This window comes from Felis catus, chromosome D2, assembly GCF_018350175.1.
Source record: "Felis catus isolate Fca126 chromosome D2, F.catus_Fca126_mat1.0, whole genome shotgun sequence".
Lineage (NCBI taxonomy): Eukaryota > Metazoa > Chordata > Mammalia > Carnivora > Felidae > Felis > Felis catus.
The window spans coordinates 49,301,060-49,327,465 of record NC_058378.1 but is presented as its reverse complement, the minus strand read 5'-3'; the positions used below and the strand labels follow the sequence as shown (position 1 = coordinate 49,327,465).

Genomic DNA, 26,406 nt, shown 5'->3' with positions numbered 1-26,406 from the left:
CAGGGAGAGACAGAAGTTGTTCTGCTCAGATAATCTGTTGGATGTCACTTCTGGCCACACCCAAGTCCTAGCTGCAGCCCTTGGAGCCTGGGTTCTTCACTGGGGGCCCGTGGATGGGCCGCATGTGGGTCTGTGAACTTGCAAAATGGCGCAAGTGAACTTTCAGGGCAGATAGTACTTACTTTTCATCAAAGACTTGGTTGACCTCTGAAAAGATTAAAATGATTATTTTAGAGAATCCGTGAGTAAGCAGAGATAGATCATTTAAAACTTTTTTTCTTTTAACTTTTTTTTTTTCAAGACTATTTTAGACTTACAGAAGAGTTCCAAGAACAATACAGGGGTTGTCATATTTATCTTTCACGCAGCTTTCCCTCATAATAACAACTGAGAGAATTATAACAACAATGGAAACCAGGAAATTAACATTGGCACAATACCCAACAGTAACACTTGCTGTAAACCACTGGTCTTACTGAAATTTCACCAGTTTTATCCCTAGTGTTCATTTTCTGTTCCTGGGTCCAGTCCAGGATCCCACATTACATTTGGTCGTTGTGTCTCGCTCATCTTCGCTTATTTGTGGCATTTCCCCACTTTAAAGAAGAAAGTAAAATCTGTTGGGAGTGATGACATTAAAATGCAAGGTAAACGTAAGGACATACAAATGATCTGCCTCCCTCTCTTCTTTTTTCCCTTCTTACTCATTTTTCTTTCCAAGTAAAACTTAAAAATTAGTTTTATTTTTATTTGCTGTAATGGAAGTAAAAAAGTTATGGTTTTTATTTTAAAATAAGTAAAAAATGCAACTGTTGGTTTAAAATAAAAAAAACATTTTTTTAAACACTTATTTTTTTTTTTTAATTTTTTTTTCCCAACGTTTATTTATTTTTGGGACAGAGAGAGACAGAGCATGAACGGGGGAGGGGCAGAGAGAGAAGGAGACACAGAATCGGAAACAGGCTCCAAGCTCTGAGCCATCAGCCCAGAGCCTGACGCGGGGCTCGAACTCACGGACCGCGAGATCGTGACCTGGCTGAAGTCGGACACTTAACTGACTGCGCCACCCAGGCGCCCCAAACACTTATTTATTTTTGAGAGACAGAGAGAGACAGCATGAGCAGGGGAGGGGGAGAAAAAGAGAGGGAGACACAGAATCTGAAGCAACCTCCAGGCTCTGAGCTATTTGTTAGCACAGAGCCCGATGTAGGGCTCTAACTCGTGAACCATGAGACCATGACCTCAGCTGAAGTCAGATGCTCAGCCGACTGAGCCACCCAGGCACCCCTGCAACTGTTGGTTTTAAAGGCTTTACAAGCTTCGACCATGTTTCAGAATAGTCAAACACATTTCTTGAAATATAAACCAAGCAATTGTAATCATCATACACCTGACTTTACTGTGTAGTAAAGAATTTAACCTTGCCCCCAAAAGGTCAGACTTTTGTCCTTGCATTCCAGAAGGGGACCTCTAAGCTCTTGGAATGTCATGCTTGATGGTGTCTTCATCTGCCAGGAAGCTTTCGATTATACCGAGTAGTATAAAAATGTGATTTAGGGTGTGGGCTGCCACACTAGATAGTCTCAGGATGGGACCTGGACACTCCAGGTAGCAATAGTATGACATCGGGTGGGAGTTTGGGGTTACATGGAGATTGAGATTGGCCACATGGACAATAAATCATGTCTGTCTGATGGACTCCAAATAAACAGTCTGGACATCAAGGCTCAAGCGAACTTCCTTGGCTGGCAATATGCTGTGCGTATTGTCACACGAATTCTGGGAAAGCAACGCTGTCAAAACTGAGGGGGTTTTTGGGAACTCCACAAACCTGAAACTGATGTCAGAAGTGAGGTGGTCTTGTAGGCTGTTCCCTTGCTTTGCGATTGACCTAAACTTTTGCAGTGACTTTGAGAGCTGAGTATGAAACCCATGAGTCTTTGCATTTGAAGATAAAAATAATTCTTCTTCCAAGACAAACAAGAGATTGTTACTGGTAAAGTGTCATTTTATATTTAGCAGATGCACTTCAGCTAAAGTTTCCTTCCTCATTTCAACACGTTTCATTTGTAAGAATACAATAGGACAGAGCTGGTCACTTTCAGACCCGAAGTTATCTCACTTGCATTGAGGGTTCATAACAAACATTGGAGTTCTTCTAAACATAGATTAAACTCAACATAGAACCACTGTCTTGAAAGACCCTGATCGTGACCTGTGGGAGCCTTCATTGGTAGGTCACACATGTAGCCTGTCTAGATTCCAGAGCTTTTAAAAATTTCTTGAATGCTCCGCCAAGATCTAAGTTCTTCAGGCCTAAAGAACAGCTACATAGATTTGTTTTCTTTCAGAAACTTCCATCTTAGTGATAAATGCATGATGGAGGTGGTGGTGGTGCAGAGCTTGGTAATGAAAGTATCTTTCCAAATGTTCAAATCTGATAAAATTGCTATGAGTTGAGTGCATCTTTTCATTATGGAAACCAGGCGCACTCAAGTGCATAGTATTTTTCAGACACTCAAGCGTACTTTGATGGTTATTCCATTTCTGAAAACAGAAGTCCTAGTGTTTACTTAACAAGAGAAAAGATAAATTGTAGGGTGAGTGCTAAATGTATGCTTCACGTTATCAAAGACTGCTGTTTTCAGAGCACCATGGAAATGGGCTCTAATTGAGAAAATGGTTTATGCTATACCATTTTGGGACATATTTTTCATTAAAAAATGTAAATATCTGGCAAAATATGCCAGTGGGCACATGTGAACATGTCATTTGTGCTTATGTCCTTTTTTTTTATTTCTGAAATCCTTCCAGCTATTTAAAAATTTCAACTATTAAAAAGCGTTGTAGTTGGCATTTCAAATGTCGGTAAGTTTTTTTTTTTTTTTTTTAACTTGAGTACAGTTGACCTACAATGTTACATTAGTTTCAGGTATACAACATAGTGATTCAACAACTCTATGTGTTATGCTATGCTCACGATAAGCATAGCTGCCATCTGTCACCACACAAGACTACTACAGTACCATTGACTATATTCTCTGTGCTGTGCCTTTTATTCCCATGAGTTATCCCTTCCATAACTGGAAGCCTGTATCTCCTGCTCCCCTTTGCCTGTTTTTCCCATACCCACTTCTCCTCCCCTTGGGCAACATCAGTTAGCGTTTCTAAGTCTGATTCTGTTTTTTTTTTCTTGTTTTGTGTTTTTTATTTATTCATTTGTTTTCTATATTCCACATTTAAGTGAAGCCATATTCTCTTTCTGACTTACCTTACTTAGCATAATACCCTCCAGGTCCATCCAAGTTATTGCAATGATAGAGCTCATTCTTTTTTATGGTTGACTAATATTCCATTGTATAGTATACAAATGTTGGTAGGCGTTTATGACTTTTCCAGTATTTGATTCTGAACCTGCTGGTTTACTAACTAGAATGCTTTTAAAATAAAATTTGTTGTACTAGGAGTTGAAAGGAGGTGTTTTAACTCATAAAACAAGCTGTTAGAAAGTATTTTCCTACATTTTTCTGAATAACATTTTCAGAAATGCCTTTAGTGATAAAACTTTATTTAGTTACAAAATATTTAACATTTAAAAGTGCTTACTCACAAAGCAAGAGACATAATATTTTTCTGTAATCTTTCTACAACTAAAGAGGAAGTTGATGTAATGTGGGGACTCTCTTCTTGTTCACAGGCCTGGAGGTCTCTGGGGAGGGTGTTCTCATGGCACAGGCTCCAAGGACAAGCAGCACCACTGTGCGGTTGCTCCCAAACATGTCCACTTGGCAAAGCCAAGTGTTTCTTGCGGGACTTTATAAAATACCACCCTTAGCAGATGCTCTTGGTGCCCCTCTTGTATCTCCTGAGTTCACCGTAAGCTTCAGTGGGCAAGGTTCCCATTTGTGGAGGGCTCCTTACCTCAAGAACCCAAGTTCCTGGCTTAAGGTTTTTCTTTGGCCATAGGAATTTGCCTGGCTTTTTTTGAGTGTGGCAGACCTCAAGCGATGGGGATTTAATGTCTTCAGGAATCACCTTCAACCAAGGAGGAATAGGAATTCATGGAGAAATATCCCAGCTTGCTCCCTTCCCAGCTGTGCAATTCTGGAGTATGTTCTGTATTTCCCGGAGGGACCAGCAGGCTTGTATCCTGTTTGCCCACAGTGGTACCCCATTCTGTCATGTACCCTCGATTGATTTTCCTTCCATTTCTCATTCATTTTCCCACTGCCTAACTGTGCTTCTCAACTTACTTGCTCCTAAGTCTTTGTCTCAGGGTCTCCTTTCTTGGACACCCAACAGGAGACACCATACTAACTAAGTAACACAACAGAACCATCAGTCTTATTGGGAGATAAAAGCTCTTGGTGGGCCTCAAAACCACTTGGAGAAATTGGAGATTAAAGAAAATCACCAAATCCCAATAGGTAAGGCTAAATTATTAACAAATCTGGTGGACTAAGAGAAATGGATGTAATAGCAACAATAACAACAATGCATACACACACACACACACAGACAGACACACACACTGGGAGAGAAGATAGTATCATTTTATTTTATTAAAATAATTAAAAAAAATTTTAACACAACATTTCAAATTCCAGTACACTTAACATACGGTATTGTCTTAGTTTCCAGTGAACAAACTAGTGATTCAACCATTCCATACATCTGCCGGTATTCGTTATGACAAGCGCACTCCTTAATCCCCATCACATATTTCATCTATCCCTCCCCCACCCTCAAGATAGTATCATTTTATGTATTTATGTATTTATTAATTTATTTTTAAATTTGAGAGATTTCTTTTTTTTTAAATGTTTATTTGTTTATTTATTTTTTTGAGAGACAGAGGCCCTAAGCAAGGAAGCGGCAGAGAGAGAGGGAGAGAGGGAATCCCAAGCAGGCTTAGCACTTTCAGCACAGAGTCCGGTGTGAGGCTTGATCCCAAGAATAGTGAGATCATGACCTGAGCCAAAATCAAGAGTCAGACACCTAGAGCTATCCAGGCTCTCCAGATAGTATCATTCTAAACCAGCACTTAAGATTACAGACTAGGACGGGGCGCCTGGGTGGCTCAGTCGGTTAAGCGGCCGACTTCGGCCCAGGTCATGATCTCGCGGTCCGTGAGTTCGAGCCCCGCATCGGGCTCTGTGCTGACAGCTCAGAGCCTGGAGCCTGTTTCGGATACTGTGTCTCCCTCTCTCTGACCCTCCCCCGTTCATGCTTTGTCTCTCTCTGTCTCAAAAATAAATAAACATAAAAAAAAAAAAATTAAAAAAAAAAAAAAGATTACAGACTAGGTAATGAGACAATAGGAAGGAATGGGAAAGTGGATTGAGAGAAGCCAAAAATCATTAGTCTTCCACTTATCTAAAGGGCAAATAGGATTTTGTGCATTCATTGCTATTTTAAGATATTTTAAATGAGGCTGATACTGTTTTAGGATAACAACCAGAGGATTAGAACTGAACTGTTTTCCTGTTTAACCTTAGTAAAAGATGGAAGCAAGTGGGAATACATTCACTCATCTAAAGACAAGAAATACACAAGGAATTACTATATATAAAATATTGGGTGTGGATTGGGAATGTTCACAGTATGTATCCTCTGATGCCAAAGAAGCTCCCCTCTCGCCTCCCACATTCCAACAAACCCTATCCTCCCAGTGTTATTCCTCACTAACTATTAGATCTGCCACCCCCGCTCTTGCCTCTCTGCCACTCCACAATGTGTGACCTTCCTTCCCCTGGATTTCCAGGATAGGTTCCTAAATGTTGATTAGCCTAAAAATTACAATTCATTGTGCATATTGGGTCCCCAAATAAATACTAGCCCATGGTGACTACACAAAAGTTTTCAAGAATGGGTGTCCTGGGTGGGGTGGCTTAGTCAGCTGAGTGTCCAACCCTTGATTTCGGCTCAGGTCAGGATTTCAGGGTCATGAAACTGAGCCCTGCGTTGGGCTCTGCGCTGAGTGCGGAGCCTGCTTCAGATTCTCTCTCTCTCTCCCTCTTCCCTTCTCCCCCTCTTGTGCTCACTCTCTCTCTCTCTAGGAAAAAAAAAAAAACTCCCAAGAATGTACTTGGGGAACAGTCCCAAGACTGATGCTTTTGGAAACAGATGTGTCTCCGTAGACATTTATGTATATTACATATAATTTATTCCTCACAACAATCCCATGTAGCAGGCAGTGGCACTCTCTCTATCTTGGAGAGGTGTCCGTTGCACATCCAGGGTCTCACAACCATGAAGTGCTCAGGTTGGGATTCTGCCCAGTTCTGATTCCAAATGCCTTGCTTCTTCCAACTCCCTGGGTCATCTTGACAGGATATGCATTGGACTGTGGTAGGAGCACCTGAAACAAAATAACCCTGAAAGGCCTTATCAAATACAAACACAGCATTGTTGATATTAAGCATTGTTTAGTCAACAGAAATTGGCTATATATATGTAGCATTTAACAAAAATTATGATTTTATTAAAGACAGTGTTTTAAAAAGTTTATGAACTTTGTTACTTTTTGACACAAAGGTATATAACATTTAGAATTAAGGAGTATTTGACAAAATATGCTGTTTAGAGATTTGAATTTACCATTCTCAGTTAATATTATTAAATCAAGCTGGCAAAAATTAAGTATATATTACAAAACAATAAAATAGAATGAATTGAGAGAATCTGAGTCTGAAAGACTTTCTACTGTCTGAAATTTTTACAAAGCCTAATTCATTACAGTATGAAGACAACCAACACATTACAAAAAATAAACAAAAATCTTAAGGCCACAAACTCTTCCCATAATATAGCAAGCTAATAACAATAAATGTTTCAATAGAAATTGCAAAATTGTGTCATTTAAAATGTGTTCAATTCTTTCACTCATGTGGAATTTAAGAAACAAAACAGATGAACATATGGGAAGGGGGGAAAAAGGAGGAAAGAGAGAAGCAAACCACAAGAGACTCTTAGAGAACAAACTAAGGGTTGATGGAAGGGAGGTAGGTAGGGAGATGGGCTAGATGGGTGATGGGTGTTAAGGAGGGCACATGTTGGGATGAGCACTGGGTGTTATATTTAAGCGATGAATCACTGAATTCTACTGAAACCAATATTACCCTATATGTTAATTAACTAAAATGTAAATAAAAATTAAAAAATGTGCTCAATTCCATCAATAAGAATTGCCTAAAGTGGGAAATTAAGAAATACAGCAACATGCTGTTTATTAAATGACAACACTACATATGAAAATCTGTAATTTTTTAAAGTTTGTATATTTATTTTGGGGGGTGCAAAGAGAGAGGGAGAGAGACAATCCAAGGTTGGCTCCACGCTCAATGTGGAGCTCGACGTGGGGCCTGATCTCACAACTGTGAGATCACAACCTCAGCAGATATCAAGAGTCAGATGCTTAACAGACTGAGCCACCTAGGTACTCCCAAAATCTGTAATTTTTACCAAAACAGTATTCAAGAGAAAATTCACATGTAGTGTTTTTATTATCACTAAAGGAAAAAACCAAAAAACATTCAATATGCATTTCTTGGAAAGGGGATTCAGAGAAGTATAAGATAAAAATAATATGAATAAAAGGAAAAAACAAATTAGAAAAGAAAACCTTAAAATTATAAACCTCAAAAAGACACTGAAGAAAAGATGAAGAAAAACAGATCAAATAGGTACAAATAGTACTGTAATTAAGAAAGAGTAAAAAAAAAGAGTACTAGTAAATCTAAAGAGTAGATTTAATAATTATAGATATAACTTATTTTGTAACATTTATAAAGATATAATTGATGGTAAAGGTATATTTTATAAAATGATAAGCAAATATTTTTAAATGTAGCTTAAGAACTTTTGGGAAATTTGGTATTTTGGTATGTTTGGTTTCTGTCATGACCACCAGAGGGCACAGTAGTTTTAAGTTTCTTTTCCCTCCCTTTTCTTTCCTGAGAAGTCCTGGATGAGTTCTGGGCTGTTTGTTTTGTTGACAGACCCCAGGGAAGCAGACTGCTGGAGGCTTAAATGGTATTGTTTGGAAGGGATCGACGAGATTCTGGTTTGTTCACTCTCCAAAGGAGGGAACATCAAAAGGAGAATCCTAGGGTCCCGGTGGGGAAAGAAAAAAACATGGAATTTATAGAATGAATTGGTTAAGTTGGTATAGTTTCCATGAAAAAAAGTAGTGGATTTCCGAACAGGAAATAGATGTTGGGTCAGACTGTAGGTCAAGTCCGGTTGAAGAGCACAGGAGAGGGAGGGACTTTGCTTCTCTTCTGTGTGTTGAAAGTGCTTCCTAAACCCAGAGGGGCATAATTAACTGGCTCTGATCACGTCTGTGCCTCAAGAGGGCAAACAATCTTCTAGAGTAGCAGTGCTAAATTAGAAAAGAGGTTCATCAGAGGTCCTTTCCAGCTTAATGGTTTTAATCATTAGATAACTTCCAAGGACCATCTTTGGCCCAATGGTGGGAAGTGTACAAATATAAAAATCACGCACCCAGCAGAGATCCATCATTCTGCAACACTGGGCAGACCATTGGGACCATTGGGTCTCAAATAATGACAACAACCTTGCCTGTGTCACGGAGCTGTGAAGCTTAATTCTGGTAGTTATGTTTCACTTTGTGAAAAACAGAGCTGGTTGTGAACCTAAGGGTTTCATGTTACCCAGTGGTTCTAGAGCTCTTAGATATCCCACAGCACTTTGTCATTACGTATTTTATGATCTTTGCATCTTTCTGTGCAGCTTTAATAATATTTAGCTACATCTCCTCTTGACTATGAGAGCAAGATCTTGACCAAGCGCACTTGCGTGTATGTAGAAAATCCTATGGAATATAAAATAAAACTACTAGAATAATACTGGAATTGGGCAAGGTAACAGGACACAGTCAATAAACAATTAATTGTATTCATACATAATGGCAACAAATTAGAAAATGAAATAAAGTATTTTTTTACAATGGCATCAAAATATCAAATATCTAGGGGGCACATGGGTGGCTCAGTCCGTTAAGTTTCGGCTCAGGTCATGGTCTCACGGTTCAAGCCCCTACATTGGGCTCTGCGCTGACAGTTCGGAACCTGCTTGGGATTCTTTTCTTTCCCTCTATCTCTGCCCTTTCCCCTCCACTCTCTCTCTCTGTCTCACAAAATAAATAAGTAAAAAAACTTAAAAAAAAAAACCCATCAAATACCTAGGAAGAAACCTAACAAAGTACATACAAAATCTGTATACTAAAAGTTACAAAAGTATTGCTGAGAAAAATTAAGGCAAACCTCAATAGTCAGGAAAGCCATGATAAAGAGCTTGCCCATAGCCCCAAAGCCAGGGGAGTGGGGCCGCCAGCCCCTGCCTGCCATCCAATGCCAGATTTATACCTCTGACTGACCACTAGACTCCTGTCCCCTATGTGTCTCCTTTGAGCTCTCATGGCCACTCCTCAGGCTCCACTTTCTCGGCCAGCAGCCCTTTCCTCAACAGAGGGCATCCTGTCCTGTTCATGAGGAAGTGAGAACAATCAGGCCTGAGCCCCCAGCTCTTCTGTATCCCTGCTGCCAGAACGGACATCATGTAGGCCACCCTCCACCTCTTTGGAAGCAGATGGAGTTCTCTTTTTGCCCAAGGTCAAGTACTCGAACCTGTGTGTCTATACCCTCTCTTATTTCCAAGTGTTCTTTTTTTTTTTTTTTTTTAATTTTTTAAATGTTTATTTATTTTTGAGAGAGAGACACAGAGCGTGAGCAGGGGTGGGGCAGAGAGAGAGGGAGATACAGAATCCGAAGCAGGCTCCAGGCTCTGACCTGTCAGCACAGAGCCAGATGCAGGTGTCGAACCCATGAACCGAGAGATCATGAGCTGAACGGAGGTCAGACGCTCAACCCACTGAGCCACCCAGGCGCCCCCTCCAAGTGTTCTTTTTAAAAATAAAGATATTTTTAGGATTACAAGAACAATACAGCTTGTAATATAAGAATATAGAGAACACAAAGTGGAAAAAATTGTTACTAATCCTCTCAAACAGAAAGTCACCATGAACATTTCTGGTTTTTTGGGGGTGCATTTTAAAGGCACAGGGGCTCCTGGGTGGCGCAGTCGGTTGGGCGTCCGACTTCGGCCAGGTCACGATCTCGCGGTCCGGGAGTTCGAGCCCCGCGTCGGACTCTGGGCTGATGATGGCTCAGAGCCGGGAGCCTGTTTCCGATTCTGTGTCTCCCTCTCTCTCTGCCCCTCCCCCGTTCATGCTCTGTCTCTCTCTGTCCCAAAAATAAATAAACGTTGAAAAAAAAAAAATTTAAAGCACAGTGTGGTCACATTAGTAAATAAAAACTGTCCCCTCTGTTAAATGGCTATTATTAATTATAACATACCCATTCCCACATTGTTGGACATTCAGGAGCCTTCAAACGTGGTCTTTAATGTTGGGTAGTTTTCCAAAGGTTTGCTTGTATTTTTCTGATTATGGCACTTTTACACTATCTCTGTGCAGCTTCTGCTGCCGCCCCTCCCCCTCAGGAAGCACTGGTGCCCAATCAGAGATTTGGGGTCCTCTTCCCAAGCTGGGCCCAGTCACTTCCTGGGCTCAGAAGCCATGTCATGTAGGGGTCCTCTTCCCTGCTATGGAAGGCGCTTTTTCTGATGTGCTAGCAGACGGTAGAGGGGACAGCCCCGGGGGACTCCAATGGCAGCAAGCCGCTCATCCTTGTTTGAAAACACGTCATCACCTCCTTGAGCTTCCCCTCGGTCCAGGCTTGCAACCCACAGCCAGCCGGCCGGTCCGGGCTCTGTGGTCCGCAGGTCCGGCTGGGGATCCCAGAGCAGCTCCCGGGCCCGAGTCAGCGTCCGGATGCAGCGATTTCCAAGAATTAAGAACGGCTCTACTTAGAAGGTCGCCTCGGAAGTGTTTTGTGAAGACAGACAGGTTGCGGGGGAAGCGCAGACGCCTGGGCGTCTTTGAGCGCTCTCGCGGTGCACCCCGACAGCCCGTGGCCGAGGCGCGTTGGTGCGGGAAGTTTCCAGCAGGGGGCAGTGCAGGCACGCTTAGGAACCTTTCCCAACGGCATTGGGCTTTACACTGCAAAATCGTCCAAAAACTTGGAGCAGTTTGCTCTCTGTTTTATGGTCTGAAGTTTATTGACTTTCACTCCACACGGATCATTCGAGTCCGAAGGAATCCTTTAAAAACAGCAACAGCAGCATAGATTACAATCATGTGGTTTTGATGGAACCTGCTTTCTCTCCTTTGCTTTGGACATCTGTCACACTGGTGTGACAATGGGCTGGGACAGGCCTTCAGGGAAGGGCAGGGTAGGTGGATTCTACCTGGAGCAGCCTCTCCATGGGGACTTACTCAGGGTGCCGATTAAACAGACTGGCCGACTGCTGGAAATGTCTTTGTAGTGGGCCAGAGCTCTCAGTTAGCCTGGGTTGTAAAGGAAATGGCACTGCCATTATTTCCTGTAATCCCCGTCTAGTTTCTTTCTCTTTTTTGCCTGATACAGATACATCACCACTTCCTGGTTAACTCTCCCGAGTTAATGATTGCTCAACCATTTTTAGGTTTAAAACTCACTGGTTTCCTCTCCCTGTATCCTTGGACTGGTTCTAACTAGAGTGTAGAGGGCTGGACACCGCCACCCACCTGGGACCACAGGCTGGCCAGCCTCTACTAAGGCCTTGGTCTCTCGGGGGCCTCTGCTGATCCCTGCCTATTTCCAATTTATGTTTCTTATTCTCTTGGGCCACCCACAAACGGGCTGGGCAGGGCTCTGGGAACGATGCCTATGGTTCCCTGGCTCCCTGGGCAGAGAGAGCTGCCGAGGTGGTAGCAGAATCTCCACTGGGTCTCAGTGGACAGTGAGGCTGTCCAAGTGGGTTCTTTGATGCAATTTCCCACATGCCAGTTTCAAGACTCTGAGTAGATCCACCCGGGTTATCTAACTTCCAAGTCCTACTTGGTCCCTTTCGAACTTAAGGATGGCCTCTCTTGCCTGTTGTGTGGGTCAGGTGGGGCTGTTATGGGTCCTCTGGTGCCTAGACATACTCAGACCCACTTCTTCCCTGAGGCTGGATGACACAGGTCTCTCTAAGAGGCTCACTGCTACTGTCCTCTTGTTTCCGTTCTAGATCAGACCTTCAGACTTCAAGTACAGTCTGCTTTGTGTCCACTCAGCCCACAGAGGGAAGGGGGGAGAGTGTGGCCTTGGTGCTGGGCCTGAGCCTTATGCTTCTTCTCTCGTCAATTCCTTCAGTTCCCCAGCTTGGAGGGTGCACACATACTCCTGCACACACAGAGACACTAAGACACAGACACACACACACACACACACACACACACACAGACACATACTGACACACACATATACACACACTGTACACTCTGATACCCACAGACACATACAATAGGTTACATATGTAAAGAAGATACATTCTTAGCTTCTCATTTCACATATATGGATGCATTGAAGATGAGTATGGTAGTCGTGGTGGATAACACAACTCTGTATCTTTCTATTTCATTGCCTTTCAAATATTTGGCTTCATACCTGGATGGTACCTTTTAAAGTAAGAAGCTAAGTCTGTCTTGTCTTTGTGTTTTGATTCCACAGTTGACTCTCCTTCCCCAAATCATGGGGCAAATCTGTGTCTACTTGTCTGGGGAAGGAAAGCCCCTTGGGCGACAAGGAACACTTCTGCCCAAGCATCATCATCATCTATCTGCACTCCATCCTCTGTGCCTCATGGTGGACTGTCAGGTCAAGACCCCAAGGCTCAACCTTGAGTGGAGTGGGTTTGTCTTAAAGAGAATGGGCCTTTATTGTCAATCATCCTGGGAAATGGTGGATTCTGGGGCAGGACATGGGACTTGGGAGATGTTGGGGTCTGTGAGCAGATCCAGGTATCCCAAATGTCTGAATTCTGAACAAATTGAGAAACATCCCCCATGAGTAGCAGATGGAGGCCGGATCATGGCCTTGCTAGCTCTGGTGGCTGGTCACCTTTGGTCGTACAGAGGATCCTGAGTAAGGTAGACAGTGTCAGTTCGTGGCCAGATGTGGGCTTACTTCTAAGTTATTCTCTGTTATAGCTCCCTTGGCTCATTCCAAGTTCTTCAAATTCCCTGAAATTTACAATCTGGGCTCAGATTGTGGTGGGGTATTGGGGGGTGGGGAGGATTTTGTGCCTGTGGCTTGGTGAGCAGCACAGGGTACAGTGCCCACTCTCCGAGGACAGAGTCATGGAGGCCAAGGGTAGCTGTGCCCTGTGGACCTGGCTCGTGGTGGCTGCTCGTGGTGAAGGGTGATGAGGGATGAGAGCAGCAAGATGTGAAAGGAGGAGAGCTTGAATCCTGCTCCTGAATCTCTTAAGAAAATTATAGAAAGCATGGCTGGTGAGCCCTTGGGGCTCCTGCCTTCCTAATTCAGATCAGAGTGGAATTGGACATTGTCTATGTTTTGTGTGCCATGTGTGTGCTGAATGCCCTTCTGGGCTCGAAGGAGGAGGCAGTCTCTACAACATGCCAGACCCAGAGAAACCCCAAGTTTCCAGACAGAAGCTTCAACATGGAAGTTTAGTTATGGTATGTGGATGAGGAGATGGAAACTGGTTTTTAAAGCCGGTCAAAGGCCTTGTCAATTCATGGTAGACATGGGGTTTGGTGAACTGTGATGCTCAGCCCTTCCCATGCAACATTCCCTTCCTGGGGTCCTGGAGAGGCCCCCTTGCACCACCCCCCTGCCTTGCACCCACAAAGGACCCATTGTCCCCACACAGGCATCCCCGGTGCTGAGCTGCCCCTGTGCAGCTGTCACAACACTGGGATCCTCTGGCTCTTCCTCGGATGGTTTTGTTACCAGATCTGAGTCTGATGTTTGCACTTTATGCTTGCTCCCCACCCCAGGCCTGACATGGGGCTCTCTGCATCCCAGGCCCCCCGGGTTCCATCTGACATGCTCCTTGGGTTTCCTGAGCCTTCACTGTGCCCACACCTGTTTTGCTGTGGGAACTCTTGACCTGGATTCTCTCCCTGCCTTAGAATGCTGGGAATTTCAGGAGACTCGGGGGCAGGGTGAAACAGATCACCCCCTGTTTCTTTCTTCCCTTCCTCCCCAGAGTAAATAGCAAAGGCTTTAGTTTTAAATTAGAGATGGTGGACCTTATAGTCTTTGCAAATATGAGTTGGTCTCAGTCTCTGACCCTTTTCCTTTTTCATTTGGACACCTGGGGATTTGTTGCTGGGTCCTGAAAGCCTGGACTCATGTTATCTCTTATCTTGCAGTGTTTCCTGGTTTTTCGATTACACTTTATTTAAGTAGAACCAGACCTTTTCCATTTACTTCCTGTTCTCACTCCAGCCTTTTGGTCACTGGATTGCACATTCTAATTATAATGCTGTGCAAACGGAGTGCATACCGTTGTCACATGACCTCCATGAGATAGCATCATTAGTAGTGTTGTTCTTATCAGAAAGACCAAGAAACTGAGGCAGGAAGAAGCCAGGTGTTCACTCAAGGTCATAGAGTCAGTGGGAAAGCTTAGCCTTTCTCCGGTTCTCCTGGCCCTCAGCTCAGAGTCCTTTCAAAACTAATAGGACTTCAGTGCTGTGTGCCCCTTAGAAGCATGTTCAGATCAGCAGGTGCTGATGGTCTCCTCTCTTCTCAGCCTCTCCAGAGTCCAAGCAAGTTTGTAGGAATCCCATTTACCTGAGAAAGACTTTGTGTTTTCAGGATGCCTTCAGTGTAGGGCAGAGTTCCAGTCTCATCCTGCAAAGATTGGATGAGAACAGCAATGAGATCTCTTGCTTCCCTTCTCCCGTCTGCCTCCTATCCCACAAATTCTAGAAAGTTGTGGAAGAGAGATCTTTTTGTCATTTACATGATATCTTCCGGAAGTCCTGTGAGTTAGTTTCTTCCCCTTCTATATTTCCTGAACTCAGGGCCACTGCTTAAATTGAGCACAAGATCATCGCAAAACTCTAAGGGAGTGCTACTCAAATTCATAGTTGGTGTCGCTCTGTTTATTATTATAACAGTTTTTCCAGTAGATGGCAGGAGAGTGTTGTGAAGAGCAGGTGCCTTGTTCTAATTTGTGCGGCATCTCTGTGACTTAGCAGTGGGCCCACACTTGGCACATGACTGTTACAGCAGTCATGACTAAGCTAGGGCCCCAGCAGAAAGATGACCATGGTAAGCATAACCTCGAAGCTCTGTGCCCAGCCTGGCTGCACTGGAGGGGACAAGGCAGGCAGTTGGAGAGCTGGACAGTGAGACCTCACCCTTGGGACTGCCATGGTGGCCCATGAGGCCCTTTTGAGATGCGTGGTTTAGTCTGGGGGTCCTCAAACTATGGCCAGCAGGCCAAATCCAGCCACTGCTTGTTTTTGTTCGGTCAGCGAGGTAAGAATAGTTTTTACTTTTTAAAATGGGTGGAAAAAATCAAAAGACTTGTGACTTGGGACATGTGGCTACAAAGCTTAAAATATTTACCATCGGGCCTTTTACAGAAAGATGTTGCCAACATTTGGGACTTCCATTGGCTCCAGACTATCATGGTATTTTTGGGAATGTATCCAAAAGCAGAAGGTAAGCTAGAAGACGGAGTAGCCCAAGGGGCTGCTGGTGCGCCGTGGGTCCTTGAGAACCCTGGGAGGTGGTGCTTGGGCTCTCCCATCCCAGATCATATCGAGAGGGTGCAGTGCCTTGTGGGGGGAGCCATCTCCCCTCAGCCCTGGGCCTGGCTTCAGCCACTGCAGCCTTAATTGCCAGGATGCATTTTTGCTTTAGCATCTTCTGTCTGTCCATGCACCAACTATGACTCCTGGACCCAACAGAATGCTTCTGGCTTTTCAAACACCTTGGTGACAATTTCCAACAATGTGTAAGAGAAATCCCTTATGATCTTCAGGGTAATAGGATAATGTACTCAGACAAGAGGTCTGGACATGCAGCCGCTTGCCCAGTAGTCCTGGGTTCTTTATAGAAACATCTCCAACAGACCAGTTCCACAGAAGTAATGTCCACAGCCCAATGGTTGACGCCTGGACCACATTTTGTTCAAAAAAGGATATGCTTATGATATCGGATCAAATGTCCACCATCTGTCAGGAAATATGGCTGTCTCTACCTTCAAAGGATGTTCAAGTTTCCATTTTACAAAATGAAGAGTTATGGGATGGATGGTGGTGATGGCTGTATGACAACGTGAATGTATTTAATACCACTGAACCACACACTTACAGATGGTGAAGATGCGGGGCTCCTGGGTGGCTCGGTTGGTTGGGTGTCTGACTCTTGGTTTCCACTCAGGTCATGATCCCAGGGTCGTGGGATCAAACCTCACATCGGGCTCTGTGCTGAGTGTGGAGCCTGCTTGAGATTGTCTCTCTCTCTCCCTCCCTCCCTCTGCACCCTTCCCCCACATGCACTCTGTCTCTCTGTCTCTCTCTAAAATAAAAATTTTAAAAATTTAAAAATGGTGAAGATGATAAATTTTATGTTATGCCATTTTACCACAAAAAAAGAGAAAAATGAAAAACATGTCTAGAATCTAATTACTAAACCTCTCCTTTGTTGTTCTTTGGTTGAAGACACAGCCTGCTTGTAACTAAGGATTATTTTGGGAGATTCTACTTTTTTTAGGTTTATTTATTTATTCTGAGAGAGAGCACATGTGTGTACTGGGAAAGGGCAGAGAGAGAGAGAGAGAGAGAGAGAGAGAGAGAATAAGAGAGGGAGAGAGAGAATCCCAAGTAGGCTCCAGCACTTTCAGCACAGAGCCTGACGTGGGGCTTGATCTCATGAACTGTGAGATCATGACCTGAGCTGAAATCAGGAGTCCACTGCTTCACTGACTGAGCCACCCAGGCGTCCCTATCGTGGGAGCTTCTTAACAGAAGCTGCTTCAGTTTACTCTGTTATAGGCTACTATCAACAGAACCATTGGAATGATCCTTTAAAATATCAGAGGGCTCGTGGCCTTCTTCTGTTTAAAATCTTGCAGTGCCTCTCAACTCACCTAGAGCAGAGGCTAAAATCTTTTCAGTGGTCCACAAGTCCTCCACCATCTGGCCCCCATATCTCTCTGACCTATCTTCTTCCCCTCATTTCAGTCTGTTCCCCATGGCCTCCTTGCTATTCCTCTGGGGCACTAGGCATGCATCCATTGAGAACATTCCTACTGCTAAGCACCTCTGTCTGCAAAATTCCTCCTCCTCCTGATATTCCTCTTCTAGTCTTTTCTCAGATGTCATTTTCTTCACGAGGTCCAGCTTTGCTTTCCTTAATATTGCAACCTGTCTTCTCCTCTCTTTTTGTGCTGTGATACCGTAGTACTTACTTGATTTGCTTACTTATTATCTACTGCTTATTCTTATAAGATGTAAGCTCCATGAGGTCAGGCATATTTTTTCATTGTTGTAACCCAAAAATATGAGCGGGGGGTGGAGGCAAAGAGGGAGAGGGACAGAGGACCCAAAGCAGGCTCTGTGCTGACGGCAGCAAAAGCCTGCTGTGGGGCTTAAACTCACAAACTATGAGGTCATGACCTGAGCTGAAGTCAGACACTCAACCGAGTGAGCCACCCAGATGCCCCTCAACATGTTTTTTTTTGAACGAATAAATAAACAAATCTTTGAGAGGCGAGCCTTCCCATGGACTGAAGACTGTGTTAGAATTACAAGTGCCTCTTCCACCAACAAATTATCTCAGAAAAGTTGGGTGTTGTTTTAACAGGGTTTTTGGCCAGGATCCATAAGGTAGCTTCTTTAAGTGAGGTAGATACTCCTACTATTATTGTTAAGCAGAGGAGGAAACCAAAGTAGTTAAGGACTTGAATCAAGGGTTGTTGGCTCCAGAGTCCATGCTTTCAATGCTACATGATACCACCTTTTCTGTAGTGCATCAGAACTTGAACTTGTCTTCTCTCCAGACAAGGGTACTTCTGCTTCTGCCTGATTTAGCTTTTTCCTTAGTTGCACCATTCCTGTACCTCTACTTTTCTGGGAGGGAGCAAAGATAATTGTCTTTTTAAGAGGGGGGAAACTGAGGCCCAGCCATTTTCATTAACTTGACCCTATCACGGTGTTCATAGGTAGCAGAACTGACCCTGGAGCCTAGGAATTCCAGACTCTACAGCTGAATACCCATACTGTGCTGCCTTTTGTTTCACTCCTCATTCTTGTCGATAAATTTGATAAAGATATGGAGTGAATGGCAATTAGAGTAACAGTAGTAGTAACTGGGGTGGGGGGTGTTGGGTGGATGGGGAATGGCCACCAGAAGGTGAGTGGGATAGAGAAAGGATTCAGAATCATGGAGAATGGTGGAAGAAGCAGAGTGTTTTAGCCTTGAGGGAATCCAGGGTAAGGGTAGGGGCATCTGGAAACTCCTGATGTTTGAGTATCTATGTGGAGGTGTTAAGAGGTGGCCTGAGGTCCTGGAAAGAGCATGGGGTCTGGAGAGATGCCCTTCTAGGAGGGGGACAAAGTCTGTGAATTTGAGTTTTCCTATCAGTGCAATGAGCACCCACTAGGACCCACTTTGCAGAGTTGTGTCAGAAAAACACATGTGAAAGGAGCCCAGCCGGCTCCTCACGCCCCATGAGTGCCATCCACCATGAATACGGTTGTGAGAAGGTCACGATGAAGGCTGCGATCTACAAGACTGGTAAACCACTTTGGCAACTTGATGGGGATGGTTCCCAGGACTAGGCTGGAGGATGCGCACCACCATTCCATTCTGAGCTGTTTTATTTTGTTAAAACCAGTGCAGCTTAGCATGACGACCGCAATATCTGCAGTATTCTACAATTCCGTTTCATTTGGGGCCGAGAATGGAAGAGATATTATCTTCTATATGACAGAGGGCGTAGCTAGGATGACTGGAAATGAAACATCATGCATTCGGATGGTTCTTTTTATTATAACATACACTGTGTGCGTCTTCTATGGCTTACATATAATCAGTCAATATTCTATCAGTTATTCCTCCTCAGAAACATGTGGAAAGATGAACAAAGAACAGCCCCAACATCACAGCATGACAGGGTCAGGGAATTTCAGAAATGGAAAGGACGTTAGAAACGGGTTTATAGTGAAATCGAACATCTAGAGGAAGGATTTAGAAGTCCCCCCGGAGCCCCTCCTGGCAATGTGCAGCAGTCTCCCATCTTGCTAAAGTGTCACATTTGGCACACGCTCTTGGAGAACCAGCAGACTTTTCAGTCTTTTTCAATTAAATTCCATGATGCTGTCCCTCTTGCCAACCTGATGTTAATTTGCCTCCTGTTGCTGCACCTTCAGTGGTTTCCCATTTCCTTTAGGATAGACTCCAAAGACATTCACAATCTGGCACCAATATACCTAAGGCTGTTACTTCCCTTCACGTGTCCTCCATTCCAGTCTTGCCTCAGTGTGAGCTCAGGTTTCTGAGACGGGGTGGGGGGGGGGTGCAGCGTTTTGGGGCTCCAGAGCCCAGGGGCCACATGTGTCCCTGGAGGCACTGCCTTATCTCTGCTGCTCTGGGGTTCTACTCTTACCTCTTCCACCCTTCTGTGCAGGGGAGGTTGAGACGAGCAGGGAGTGAAAGTCACTGTTACTAAATGACCATGAGCCTCTGTGAATCCAGCAGAGTCGAGATGCTTTCATGTCGCAGGCCTTCGGTAACCAGCGACTCCCATGACTGGCCCATCCTCGTGTGCACATGTCTACTTGACCTTCACAGAAGAACCCCTCCTGTAGCTAAACCAGCCCACAAGCCCTTCTATGCCATCTGCCTGGCAGTCTTAAGCCTGCCTGCCTCCACTGTTCCACATAGGACAACACCTTCTCCCTTCCTTGAAGTTCAGGCTGGCACAATGTGCTTCTAATGTGATCCTTTTTGCCACCTTTCTTAGTGTCCTTATTTTTGTCGCAAGAAAGCGGTTGATTCACATCAGAGGAGAGAAACACAAAACAATTCATATCAGAGTCCAATAGGACTAGAGCAGCACCGCCCAGCAGAAATTTAGTGTGAGCTACATATATAATTTAACATTTTCTAGTGGCAGGTGAAATTACTTTTGAAAATATTTTATCCAGCCCAGTTTTCCAAAATATTATCTTAGCCCATGATATTAAAAAATGATCAGAAATATCTTTCTTTTTTCTCTGTTCCAAGTCTTAGAAATCTGCTGTGTCTTTTATACTCAGAAGACATCTCAATTAAGACTTCCTGCATTTCAAGTGCTTGGAAGCCACGTGTGGCTAGTGGCTCCTGTACTGACCCAGCAGGTCTGCAGAGTCTGCAGGCTAAAGGGTGTGAGCTCTAGAGTCACATGGAGCTGAGGTTGAATCCTGGCTCTGACACTGATAGGCTGTCTAGATGTAGGAAAATCCCCTTACTTATAAGAGGCTCGGTTTTCTAACCTATAAAATGATGATATTAATTATTGCCACAAAGAGCTGTTGCGGAGAGCAAATGAGATAATACATGCTCTGGTCCACAGTGAAGCTTTAGTGTTCAGTGTTGTTATTATTATAGATTTTAAACTTGAGCATTTATTTGCAAGACCAGCGATGCTCTATTTTCTTGCATCAATTTCAGTCATAAATGTCTGTGGGTGATGAAGACAAGTGAACTTGTTTTGAGGACTTCAGTTTGGTGGGCATTCTTAAAGCACACATCCATGAAGTTGGCTTTAAAAATGTTTATTTTGAACATTTTAAAAATGTTTATTTATTTATTTCAAGAGAGAGAGAGAGAGTGAGTGAGTGTGGGAGGGATATATAGAGGGAGGGAGAGAGAGAATCCCAAGCAGGCTCCGTGCTGTCAGTGCAGAACCTGATGTGCGGCTTGATCCCGTGAACTGTGGGATCATGACCTGAGTTGAAACCAACAGTCAGATTCTTAACCAACTGAGCCACCCAGGAGCCCCTGAACATTTTATTATGAAAATATTCAAACAGAAAAGTTGAAAGAATTATACAGTGAACATCTGTATACACACACTATCTAGAGTCTACAATGAATATTTTGCTGTTTCCTTTATTAAATACCTATCCATTTTTCTATCCTTCTATCCATTCATAAATCCATATTATTTAATTTTTTTTATTTTAGAGAGAGAGAGAGAGAGTGTGTGTATGTGAGCGGGGGAAATGTACAGAGAGAGAGAGAGAGAATCTTAAGTAGGCTCCATTCTCAATGTGGAGCCTAATGCAGGCTTGATCCCATGACCCCAGAGTCATGACCTGAGCCAACATTAAGAGTCAGACGCTTAACTGACTGAGCCACCCAGGTGCCCCTTACTTATTTTTTTTGAATTTTGTAATTATTGCAGCCAATGTTCATCTTGCAAGAGTTAAAAAACCCACTAAGATGTGTTAATCATGTGTGCTTTTGCACATATTTCAGAAAGTGGCCAGAATAGTGACAACAAATGTGTAATAATTTGGATGATTTGAATAATACAATTAATATAACTGATGTACTATAATATTTAATAAGCAAGATACATGTTCTTTCCCAACACCCGGGGAAATTTTATGACTATTATTCCACATATAAGAAAACATACATGCTATACCTTTGTAGGTAATACCTACAAAAAGAGAGTCCCTCTAAACTGATCGATCCACTCTGAAAAAAAAAAAAAAACCCAAAAAAACTAAATCAGTGTTTTAAACAACTCTTGCCTATAAAGAATATCAGTTACAAAGTACAGACTATTTAGGAATAAATACCACCAACAGCATGACATATTATGTTTAAATGCAACTCAGAGGAGCGTTCCTGCTTTTAAATGTATTTTAGGAAGGAGTCATTAAACAACAAAAATCACAAATGAAGACTGACAAATGAAAAAAATTATAAGTATCATAATAGATCAACCTCTTGACAGTAGTCAAGAGATAAAGAGAGACAATATTAGGACAGAAGAGTAAGAAGCTCAGTGTGGTTCATGAAACGTAAACCATTTATTCTAAAAAAGAAACCCTTTTAAAATATATTTAAGTTATCTAAATGGAAAGAACAAATTCCGGAAAATTAAACTTCTACATTTGATTCCAGAAAGTTCCAAAAGATCCCAGTAACCGTGGAAAAAATTGAAGAGGTAGTTCAAAAAGTACTATGAAAATAGTATCCTAAAAGGAATAGATACTTTCTGTCATTTAACCTGTTCCAGAACACCGGAAAAGATGAAATCGTCCTCATCTTTTTCTAAACTGTGAACATAACCTTGATCCCACATTGGAAAAAGAACAGCATGAAAAGGAAAATATATAGGTTACTCTCAGTCATAAACAGAGATGCAAAATGTCAGTTAAAATGTTAACAAATCAATGTTCTTAGTAGTAAATCCTGGGGTACCTGGGTGGCTCAGTTGGTTGAGTGTCTGACTTTGGCTTGGGTCATGATCTATAGTTCGTGATTTCAAACTCCACATTGGGGAGCCCATTTTGGATCCTCTGTCCCCCTCTCTCTCTGACCCTCCCCTGCTCTCTCTCTCAAAAGTAAACAAACATTTAAAAAAAGAATAGTGAGTCCAGACCAAGAAAAGTTTGTCCAAGCCATGCAAGGATAGTGCAACAAAAAGAAATGTGTTAACATGATTCACCATGTTACTAAGGTGGAAACAAAGTAACTGTGATCCCCTGAGTGGATGCCCAAAAACATATTTGAGATGCTGTAAAATTGCCCAAGAGCCACCAGTGAGGGAAGTGCTTGAGAAGGTAAACAGATGCCACTAAATGGATGTGACAATGGGCCTTCATTGTTCCCAAGAGAGTTAAGTACAGGCTTATAGGGTTAAATGAACATTATACCTAGGCCACGATTCTCTGAGTGATTCTGCCTAAGTTGGTTAAGAAATATTTTACTCTTTCTTTAGCTCTTTATTTATATCTTACAGATATTTATATTGTTTGAGTGAATTTTAAACAAAAAGGCACAGGGCCCACAGCTAGTATCACTCCAGGCTAGATGTGTGGCTACAGGTTCCTGAGATTCCAGGAGGCACATGCTTCCGTGCTAATGGCACAGAGCCTCCAGGTGAAGTAAGGCGAGCTCTCATTCCAAATGGAAGAATGTGAGCAAGGCCCCAAACCATACGTCACACGTGGTCATACTTTGACCTTTCTCATTATGTGGGGTAACTGGAGGATTCATACAAACGGTGTTTTAATCGTAGCCTAAGTTATTAATTTAAACCAGACAAATGCCCTTGGGGATTCTTCATTCTGTGTAGGGGTTTTTATAAACTTCCATGATTTTTCACCTAATTCTCCCTTGTTTACTTCTGTTGAGACATTGAAATATTTTACAATTTAGACTTTTTCACCTTTGGAAATAAACCAGACTTGGAAAAAAAAAATCTTTTGTCAGAATTTTGGATGAATTCAGAAAGCTGTGTAATTTGGCTGCGTAATCAAGACGGCTAATTTGAGGAAGTACAATACAGGGAGCACGGCCTGGGCCTGGGTCAACATTGGCCCTCCTGACCTGGTCTCAGCCTCAGGCACAGTGAGACTATGGCCTTCTGGGCCACATCTCCATGTTGAGCCCAGTGGAGCCATCATCCTGGATTTTCATGCTGCCCAGCACAGAAACACTTGGCTGAAAGGGACCACACGAGAAGCCTGTTGATCTCTTTGGATATTTAATTAGTCAGCAAATGATTTCTGACAGAATAGCTCACTGACCACCCTTCAGGCAGAACTGGCCTGCTCGCATGTGGCAAATCTGTCTCAAAGGATCAAAGGATGTGTATGGTGGGCACAGCTAATTAACTATCCAATGTTTGCATCCTGAAAAACTCACACAGGGATACAGCGAACACAGTGGTGAACTATTCGGCACTTACTACTATTCACTATTCAGCACTATTACAACATTTATCACTGCCCACATTATCTCTTGAATTTCCCCCCTTTTCTGCCTTCTGCCATCGAAGGGGAAGGTGAGCACCCATCCCAGTTCTTGCTTCAGGTAGGCACCAGCCCTTCCCCTGGCCACAGTCTTCAGGGACAGGGGTGCAGAAACTTATGTTGAAATAGTGGGACCTCCTCTAGGCAAGAATGAAGAAGCATATCGTTTGATTTTTACAGGCAGCCAAACTGTGGTCATGAGAAGATGGAACAGTGCTGTGGGAGAAAGACAGAAGCTTAGAGCTTCATGACATTGGAGAGCCCCTGGGTCAACCAACTCTAAAACTGTATTAACTTGGATCGCAAGTTGTGTGTTTTGATTATTTTTAAGCCAGGCCCGAGCTGGGTTTTCTCTTCTGTGCATGTTTAAAGCTGTTGAGTAATACAGAGTGAGAATTATTCTCTGAAATTTTCTGAGTGTAAGCTTTCTATTTCCTTTCTTGGATGCCCCCACACTTACAGCCTTAAAGTTGCAAATCTCTCACACGAACCATTTCTTCCTTTGAATTGCTTCTTTTTAATAGTGTTTTTAAGCCTGGATGATGTAGCAGTAGTAGTAGTAGTAGTAGTAGTAATAATAATAATAATAATAATAATAATAGCTATTACTGTGCATTTTCTATTTGTTGGGCACTTTCAGAAGCATTTTATGTGTACCGCATTTCCTACTGTAAAATAGTATGAATTTAGAAGGAATAAATGTGCCTTTTACCTATAACATTTTTTCCCCAAAGGGAATAAATATTTCAATGATTCCCAGTGTGGATAGATTGAAATTCTATGTATGTATTTAATAACTAGCACCTACTCTAACCTTCTATTCAGTTGGCCCCATAGTACTCTGAGGCCACGGCTGTCATTTCCCCATTTTAAAGAAGAGGACGACTAAGGTATAGAGAGGTCACACTGTGAATGACAGGGTTGGAGCCAGGTACAGCCCGTTTGATCCCAGGGACTATGCACTTCACTGCCTCTCTGTGTAGATTTTATAGGACATGACTGGGCTGTTGGTCTTTCTCCAGGACATGTCATAGGCAGGCTGAGCAGAGACGTGAGTTTTACAGTGAAGATCAGAATTAATATTTCATTTTCTCTTTGTAATTGAAAACATGATTAATTGTTACAAGTCCCCCTACAGCACTCTTCTGAAATAGCAAAAAGTAATGTGCATACTTCCGAACCAGGGACAGATTGTATATTATTTGGATTCTTTATGTCTTGATTTTTATGTCCTTGAACTGTTAAAAATGTGTATCAAAGTAGATATGTTAAAACCTCCCTAGGACACTGGTTTATTCTATTTTGTCCTTATAATTCCTGGAGGAGTTACTATATGTGTTGACCTGTGACGTAAATTGGACGTGAAACCACAGTGAGGATTGATGTTCTTTTTGACTGTGCTTCCCAACATCATAATGTGACCCTCTTCGTGCCGTTGCATATTTCCCCCCTAGAATTATACATTGTGTGTGTTGGGTAGACCGTAAAAAACAAAAAAACAAAAAACAAAACCACAGAGGATTCTTGATGACATCTTTAGTAACAGACCGGGAGCAAAAAGCACAACTTGGTTTCTCTAAGGGATTGTTTCTTCCTCATTTGTTCTTTATTTGCCAGCAAGAAATTAGCAAACAAAAAAAATGGAGACATAGAAGGCCAAAGGGAAGGCGGAACCTTAGATATCTCACAGATGGCAATGGTAATTGAGTACTTTGGGGCCTTCAGAAGGAGAGGAATAGAAAGCAGGGGTGCCCTTGGGAAACCTGAGGTGCAGTGGTCCATTCTTGGTGTCCGGCGTGAGATCTTCCTCTTCTCATCTGGCTTTAGTCAGGGCATGGAGTGATGTCCAGGAGTCTGGGCCACCAGTGTGACTCAGGCAGGGGCAGGCGTGTGCCTTCCTAAGTGTTTGTGGCCTCCCACCACGTTCTCTACCCACCAAGTTCTCTACCCACCATGTTCTCTACCCACACGGTCTGTGGCCATGTGTATCTCTGGCCCCGCCGTGCCCTGTGCCCCTGTGTTCTCCCTCTGCAGGCGCCTGAACCTCGAAGATGTCCTTCCATCTCCTCCCTCCCCGCTCCCTGAGGCTCCTCAGGCCACAATCTGTCCTTAGCACTTAAATACTCTTTCACATAAATGGACTTAACCTACTTACACATCTACTTGTATTTTCACTTATGGAAATAGCTGTCTACTTTACAATTTGGATTTACCATTAGCTGTATTTCAGACTACTCCTGATCCAAAGGGGCAATCCAAACAAAGTGTGGTGAATAGAAATGGAGGTAAAACGAATCAAGAATTTCCCAAAAAGCCGCTCTCTTGCACGGTTTGGTATTAATATCATGACCTCTGCTTTCCTTAGATTTGCATTTGTCCCTCCTTTGACTTACAGGTTTTCTGAGATTTCATTTTAGGGATCTCTGTTACGGTTGGACTTAATTTTTTTTCTACCGAAGTATTCATGACTCTGTGCCTCAAAATGATTTTTCCTG

The 26,406-nt window shown here is 43.0% G+C and overlaps 1 protein-coding gene across 1 annotated transcript in view; it reads left to right on the top strand.

Annotated features, from left to right (window-relative positions):
- Positions 1 to 24,666, top strand: part of ZNF485 (zinc finger protein 485) — a 51,483-nt gene extending 26,817 nt beyond the window's left edge. The window contains exons 4-6 of the mRNA XM_045040366.1: positions 12,618 to 12,764; positions 15,512 to 15,590; positions 24,092 to 24,666. Of these exons, the coding sequence (XP_044896301.1) occupies positions 12,618 to 12,764; positions 15,512 to 15,590; positions 24,092 to 24,152 (287 nt within the window). The 3' untranslated portion in view covers positions 24,153 to 24,666. The remainder of the gene's footprint in view (positions 1 to 12,617; positions 12,765 to 15,511; positions 15,591 to 24,091) is intronic.
- The last annotated feature ends 1,740 nt before the right edge of the window (positions 24,667 to 26,406 follow it).